We start from the raw sequence: 6,766 nt of genomic DNA on the forward strand, positions 1-6,766 counted from the left end.
AGCATAATTGTTTCAGATAGAGGGACCCAGTTCACCTCTAGATTTTGTAAGAGTTTGCATAAAGCCATGGGCACCAAATTGGATTTCAGCTCCGCTTATCATCCGCAAACGGATGGCCAGACAGAAAGGGTGAATCAGATCATGGAGGATATGCTGAGAGCATGTGTCCATACCTATGGCAAGGATTGGGAACAGAGTTTACCCTATGCCGAGTTTTCATACAACAACAGCTACCAAGCAAGCTTGGGCATGTCGCCGTTCGAGGCTCTCTACGGAAGAAAGTGCAGAACTCCGCTGATGTGGTCAGAGGTTGGAGAACGTGCCCTAGTCGGGCCCGCACTTATAAAGGAAGCGGAAGAAAGAGTTGCCGAGATTAGAGAAAAGCTGAAGGCAGCCCAGTCAAGGCAAAAGAGCTACGCAGATAAGAAAAGACGGGAAATAAGCTTCAACCCAGGAGATTTCGTTTATCTCAAGGTGTCACCCATTAGAGGGACCCGAAGATTTCAGGTGCAAGGAAAGTTGGCCCCTCGGTACATTGGACCTTACCGAGTTCTGAAGAAAGTTGGAGCAGTAGCGTACCGTCTAGAGCTACCAGAAGAAATGTCGGACTTACACCCAGTGTTTCATGTCTCGCAGTTGAGAAGGTGTTTGAGAGTACCCGAGGCAGAACACGTGCCAATAGAGGCAATAGATCTGCAGCCAGACTTGCGATATCAGGAGATACCGGTCAAGATTCTGGACACTGTCACAAGAAGGACGAGAAACTCCAAAGTACGGATTTGCAGAGTAAAGTGGAGCAGACACTGAGTAGAAGAAGCTACATGGGAACGTGAAGATGCCTTGAAGAAAGAATTCTCCCATCTATTTAGGATCCAGCCGAATCTCGAGGATGAGATTCATTTTAAGTGGGGTAGGTTTGTAACATCCCAAAATCCACTGAAATAAATTACGCGCTAAAAGTGTTTCAAAAGTTTTTCGTCGTTGAGCTGAACCATTTTCCCGCCCGATCTCCCAATCTTTCGAAGGACCCAATCCTGACATCTGAACCCTGTGGTCACATCCCTTTGTTCGCCCTCGTCCCGCGCGTCACGCCCAACCGCCCACGCATGACCGACGCCGCGCGTGGCCGACCGGGGCCGCGATCGCCGCCGGCGCGCGCTCGCCCCCTTTTCCCTTTTATTTTTTTTCCCATTTTTCTTCTCTTTTTCTCCATTTCTTTTTCCCTTTTTCCTTTTCTTTTCTCCTTTTTTCCTTTTTTCTCTTTTCTCTTTCTCTTCTCTTTCTCTCTCCTTCCTTCCCTCTCTCTTTCCCCGAGCGCTGCTCAGCCAGCCGGCCACCCCGACCGCGCCCCGCTCCGCGACGCCGTGCGACGCCTTGGCCGCCTGTGCGCCGCCTCGCTCACGCGCACCCGCACGCGCAGCCCGGCCCGGCTCCCCCTCCCCTCTCCCACGCGCTGCAGTATTAAAATAAAGGTGGATGATAAAGCTGTTAAACGAGTGCTCGGGTTACCAATGGGCCCGAACTCTGCCGTTTATGAAAAGAAGAGTTATTCTGATACATTCACTGAGTTCTATCAAGTTTTCGGCCATGAGAATGATCATAAGGCACCATCATTTGTAGAAGTTGAAAAATGGTTGTCTGGTGAGGGAAAGAATTCAATAGATGACAAATGGTTGAAGATTTGGCTAATGTTTGCAATTAGCACCTTCTTGTGCCCAACATCAAGCCCAAAGTTGTGTGTGAGGGCTTTCCATTCCATTTCAATCACCGAAGAGATTAAAGGATACAACTGGTGCAAACTAGAAGTGGACAGACTCATTAAAGGAATTGCAAAGTTTAAGTCTGGGAAGCGAAAGTTTGTGTCCGGGTGCCTCTTCTTCCTTACCGTATGGACACTAGACTTGTAGCACATTGTCTTTTTCATTTTTCAGTCTCCCTTTTTCTTTTTTCTCAAGACCTGACTATCCTTATTTTTTTGTGTTCAATATGCTCTTTTTTGTGCATGCAGATATTGTATCTAGATTCACTTGATGTTGGTGATATCGTTAACAACGACTTGGAAGTAAGAGCCGCTGCGTGGACGGGACAACTCGTCTCCAAAGTCTGCCTCATGGATAAGCTCTCCGAGACTCAGTTCGGCAAACTACAAGTAAGATTCATGCACGAATATCTTTTTCCCTCCAACTTTCTGCATGTGTGGGAATTAGTAACTTTGTAAATATCTTGTATGTGTAACTAGCAAGTTATACATGTGTTGGATACACATGTACAGAGTCACAGAGTTATACATGCAAAGTTATATACTGCCTTTGTAAACCAGTAACCTTTTTTTATTCACTCATGCACACCTTTTCTCCTTTTTTTGTACAGCTAAAGCCAGAACATTTAAGAACAACGATGATCCCACCAGAAAGGATCCAACAATTCATCGATTCAAACATGCCAGAATCGGTCATTGTTGTATGTTTCTGCCCTCCATCCTTTTTTCTATCATCACGCATCATTTTTCTCCCGCATTTCTCTCATATAATCCAACCATCTTATGTTTTTCGTTGTTGCCTTATGTTTTTGCAATTTTTTTTCTTTTTTGCATAATCGGGAGGTCCTCAAAAGTGCACTGAGCGAGTTTAGCATTGCAATCAATCAAGTTTTTGTCAACCTTACACAAAAGTTGTGCCAAGGGGTACAACAGCAAGAAGCACATGCAGAAGGAGGTCAAGCAGACCCTAGTACCTCTAAAGGTACCCGGGAGGTTAGGAGTAAAAGGAAGAACGACATTCTGGAAGAATCACTCGGTGAGATTAGGAGTGATGAAGAAGACTCCAGCAGCGATGAAGATTATGCCAACTTTGACTCTTGCAACACAGAGGGGGACGAAGATGATGAGAACAACAATGGATTTGGAGATGATATCAATTCATCACAAATTGACCCAAGAGCTACTGAGAACGAAGGTATTGACTAACAGCATCACTTATGCTTCTTATAGTTTTGTTTTTCTAACAGAAACATTTTCTTTTTCTTTGATAGTGCAAAGCAAGAAGAAGGTTAGATTTGAAGATGTAGATAACGCAAACAAGCAAGATGATGACATAGAGTACAAGTCGATGAAAGGCAATCAAGGTAAATATGTTGACATGATATGTTGGATCAAAACTTGTATATTGGTAGCAAGATCAATGGAAATCTCAAGGGTTCTTTATTATTTTATCTTCGCATGATCTGCCTCTGGAGCCTCATGTAAAGATGAGGCTGCTAATAAACAAAGGAATAACGATGACCACAATGATGGCGGTTCAAATGATGGGGCCAACGACCGAAAGAAGACCAACAAAGCCGAACCAGCCAGCAAACAATCAGGTATGCAACTTATATTGAAGGCCTCCAACAACTTGTATTGGTTCAGTAGCATATTCTCTTTTTGGAGACAGCAGCAACTTATATTTTATGTTTTTTAAGTATTTGCTGAACCATCATCACACAAAGATAAGTCTGGTGATAAATCTAAAGGTGCGTCATCCAAGGATGATGATAAAGGTGCAAAGAACGACGACAAAGCATCAAAGGATGATGTTAGCATCAGATATGATGGAAAGCAATGTAAACATATGTTTTTTATCAGTCAAGCAATTTTTGTATCAGTAATTTTTTGGTTGAACCAGCAACTTGGATTGAGTTATTTAGCAACTTATGATTTTGCTTAGCAGCAACTTATGTTTCGATCTGTAGCAACTTATATTTGACCACAGCATCTTTTTTTTTTTGACAAATTTTGATGAAGCACCATCACCTAAAGATGAGGCTGGTGACAATTATCAAGGCACACCACGCAGTACGCAATCGGGCACACAATCCAGCTCTGAATTTAGCGGATTGTCACCGATTACACCAGCAAATCGGTACAGGCTTCCGAGAGGTATGACACTACTGGACTTAATGGCTACACCACCCGATAGGAAGCCTTTGATCTTTGAACTACCTGAGTTCCTCGATTTGCCGCTCGTGCCCAATGAGAAGGAAGTCTTCAATGATATTGTCGAAGAGGAATTTAAATGGGCGAAGGACACGGTCACAATGTCCGATGAGATGGATTCTGAACCGAAAGAGCAAGCAAAAAAGTTTGAGGCCAAGCTTCTGGAAGATTTGTTGCAACCCCTGCCTGTGGACAATCTTCCGGAAGAAGTGCCCAAACCCAAGAGAACAAAGAGAAAGGCGAAGCGGTCAGATGTAGTGTCAAGGAAAAAGCTTGCTAGCACAAGAGGGAGAGGCTTGCCACCGGTGTTGCCCAAATCCAATACTGCAAAGGAACAAGATGAGGGAAAGGTAGAGCCGCTTCCTGGTGCAGCAGCGACCAAAGTGTATGCGAGGAAGTTTCCAGAAAAAACAGATACCATCCCAAAACAAGCTGAGGTAGCAACTCACGCATGCAAATGTGCCCCCATCACATTTTTTTTGCAAACCAGCAACTTATGCTAATCCGTTTTTTGTCTTCATTACATAGACTGCAACCCAAACACTTGGTGATGGGCGCACGGAAGCTACGCATAAAGCAGCAGTAGAAAAGGTAATAGCAACCCATGTTTTCTTTTCTTCTCATTTTTTTCAATCCGATATACAGCATGCAAGTGTTAATTTTTTGTGCACGTGTATGTGTTCCGATAGCAGCGTGTTGACAACTTGAAGGACAGCAAAGGTTTCAAGGATGCACCCGATGCTCCAAGCTTCTCACTGGGATTTACAGATGATGAGGATTCTCAAGAAATGGACAAGGGTCAACTTGCAACAGAAGATGAACTATACAGCATCATATGCAGACACACCAGGCACGAAGAGGGGTATGGCAATATACCTTGATCTTATCCCCCCATCTTTTTTCGCCCATCAGTCATGGAGAAAACCTTTTCTTGTTTGGCAGCACAATATTCTTTGAATCCAAAGAGATAACACTTACAGCACATGAGGTAGCAGCGGGCATGGTTATGGGGAGATCACTAGGCACCAACGCCATGCATCTCGGGACTTACGTCCTATCACAGGACCCTAGAAAGAAGAGGACAAAGATAATGTCCCCATGGGTGTCGGTAATATCATTTTCCCCCCTTTGACCCCTTTGACATCTTTGTGTATCTTATCGTTTTGAAAGTATTCCCCCATGTGCATATCTAAGCATTTATTGCCATATACTTTTATTTTTTGCTACAGATCCAAATGATGACAGGGCCCATGAACAGCAACATTGTCAGGAACGCTTTTGAGTTTCGCGATTCAAACTATGAAATGGTAAAACCATATTTTTCTTTTTCTTGAAAACTTTGTGCTGTCTTCCTAGTAACCTAGTTTGCAAACTTGTGTTGTATGATTATAGCAAATTTTAGCCCACGGAACCCATTGGTAATTGCAATATTACTAAGGAGTAGTTTTCCAATGTCTTTGTTTTCTGATTTGCAAATATTAAGAGTAATGAGTAGTTTGTGATTTGCAACATTCAGAGTCAGGTAGCTTTCTGATAGCAATATTCAAAGTTAGATATTTGTCGAGGTCACAGACTCACAGCATACTGCTTCAATTGCTGAACATTGCATATCACTTCCCATTCACAGCGCCATTTTTGTTTCCCATTATGTTTTTAACCGAATGCAGAACAGAAATTGAATTGGATTAGCATGTTTGCGCAGTTCAGTAGCATTTTTTCTTTTTTTATCAGCAACTCGATTTTCTTTTCCAGCAACTTATTCATCCCCTTAGCAACAACTTATTTTCTGTTATCATGTGAGTTATTCAACTAATTTTTCTACAGATACTCTTTCCCGTGCACCAAGAGAATATAGCGCAGCCGGGCGGCGATGGCCACTGGTTCACATTTGCTGTAAATATTCTAGATAAGAAGTTTCAAATCATAGACTCTCTAAGGAACAGCGACAATGCTGAATTGAGATGGAAAACCAATCAGGTGTATGCAAAAGTGATTACCCTATGGAACAAGTACACATCTAAGGTTCAGGGGTGCAAGATTCCCACCATTTACAACTTCGAGACGCAGTTCATTGAGGGGTACAAGCAATTCGGGATGTAAGCACAAGTCATTCTTATCTTTTTATCCTAAACTGAATTCCAAACTGTAGATCTTGTAATATTTTGTAAGTTCTACATTATCTAACATTTGTCTCTCTCTTTTTGTGCCCTCAATATCAGTCATGACTGCGGTCTGTTCACCCTCAAGGCTATAGAGCACTGGGATGGACACAACCTCCCAAATATGATGGAGTTTGATGAAATGAAGCTGAGGAAGCGAGTTCTTCATATGTGGTTTCATAGCCCGGCCAACAAGCTAGAGAATAAGACTGAACTATTCTCAAAGGGAAAGGGAAAGATGGCAAATCAGTAGGCTAGGAGCGGAGTGGGGAAGGGGAGGAGAGATGTGTGTATTTTTCACATGATGCATATACTCTGTATATAGATGCTCCCATTTTATTTTTAATTGATGCTTAGATATGCTCAGATATTCTGTAATATACTTGCGACCAGTTCAACGGACAACTTGTATGCAATTTGTGGCTAGTCCAACAGCAACTTGTGATTTTTTTCATGATGCATGCACTCTGTATATAGATGTTCTCTGTGATTTTAAACAATGCTCGGATATACTGATCGTTTTTTTTACCCCCCCCCCCACTTTTCTGTGTGAGAAGCAACTTATGTAATATATGGAGGTATCCTTTGTGATCAGCAACTTATGTAATATATGGAGGTATTTACAGTGGCAACT

General features: G+C 42.7%; 2 protein-coding genes across 2 annotated transcripts; both read left to right on the forward strand.

The window, feature by feature from the left end:
* Positions 1 to 1,497: 1,497 nt before the first annotated feature.
* LOC120709751 lies at positions 1,498 to 2,883 on the forward strand. Its single transcript, XM_039995408.1, has 5 exons — positions 1,498 to 1,886; positions 2,009 to 2,149; positions 2,371 to 2,460; positions 2,682 to 2,752; positions 2,868 to 2,883. Exons 1-5 carry the CDS (start codon positions 1,512 to 1,514, stop codon positions 2,881 to 2,883), a joined length of 693 nt encoding a protein of 230 aa, XP_039851342.1. The 5' UTR covers positions 1,498 to 1,511.
* A 2,090-nt stretch (positions 2,884 to 4,973) lies between these two features.
* LOC120709752 lies at positions 4,974 to 6,485 on the forward strand. Its single transcript, XM_039995410.1, has 4 exons — positions 4,974 to 5,081; positions 5,203 to 5,280; positions 5,798 to 6,069; positions 6,193 to 6,485. Exons 1-4 carry the CDS (start codon positions 4,974 to 4,976, stop codon positions 6,383 to 6,385), a joined length of 651 nt encoding a protein of 216 aa, XP_039851344.1. The 3' UTR covers positions 6,386 to 6,485.
* Positions 6,486 to 6,766: the final 281 nt, after the last annotated feature.

Source organism: Panicum virgatum, chromosome 5K, assembly GCF_016808335.1.
Source record: "Panicum virgatum strain AP13 chromosome 5K, P.virgatum_v5, whole genome shotgun sequence".
In the NCBI taxonomy this organism is placed as follows: Eukaryota; Viridiplantae; Streptophyta; class Magnoliopsida; order Poales; family Poaceae; genus Panicum; species Panicum virgatum.

Excerpts from the sequence above, each read along its gene's own strand:
- LOC120709751 (XM_039995408.1), top strand. The coding sequence starts at position 1,512 with ATGGGCCCGAACTCTGCCGTTTATGAAAAGAAGAGTTATTCTGATACA. Across the intron at positions 1,887-2,008 it reads GGTGCCTCTTCTTCCTTACC|ATATTGTATCTAGATTCACT; the intron begins GTATGGACACTA and ends TTGTGCATGCAG. Across the intron at positions 2,150-2,370 it reads CTCAGTTCGGCAAACTACAA|CTAAAGCCAGAACATTTAAG; the intron begins GTAAGATTCATG and ends TTTTTTGTACAG.
- LOC120709752 (XM_039995410.1), top strand. The coding sequence starts at position 4,974 with ATGGTTATGGGGAGATCACTAGGCACCAACGCCATGCATCTCGGGACT. Across the intron at positions 5,082-5,202 it reads TAATGTCCCCATGGGTGTCG|ATCCAAATGATGACAGGGCC; the intron begins GTAATATCATTT and ends TTTTTGCTACAG. Across the intron at positions 5,281-5,797 it reads GCGATTCAAACTATGAAATG|ATACTCTTTCCCGTGCACCA; the intron begins GTAAAACCATAT and ends ATTTTTCTACAG.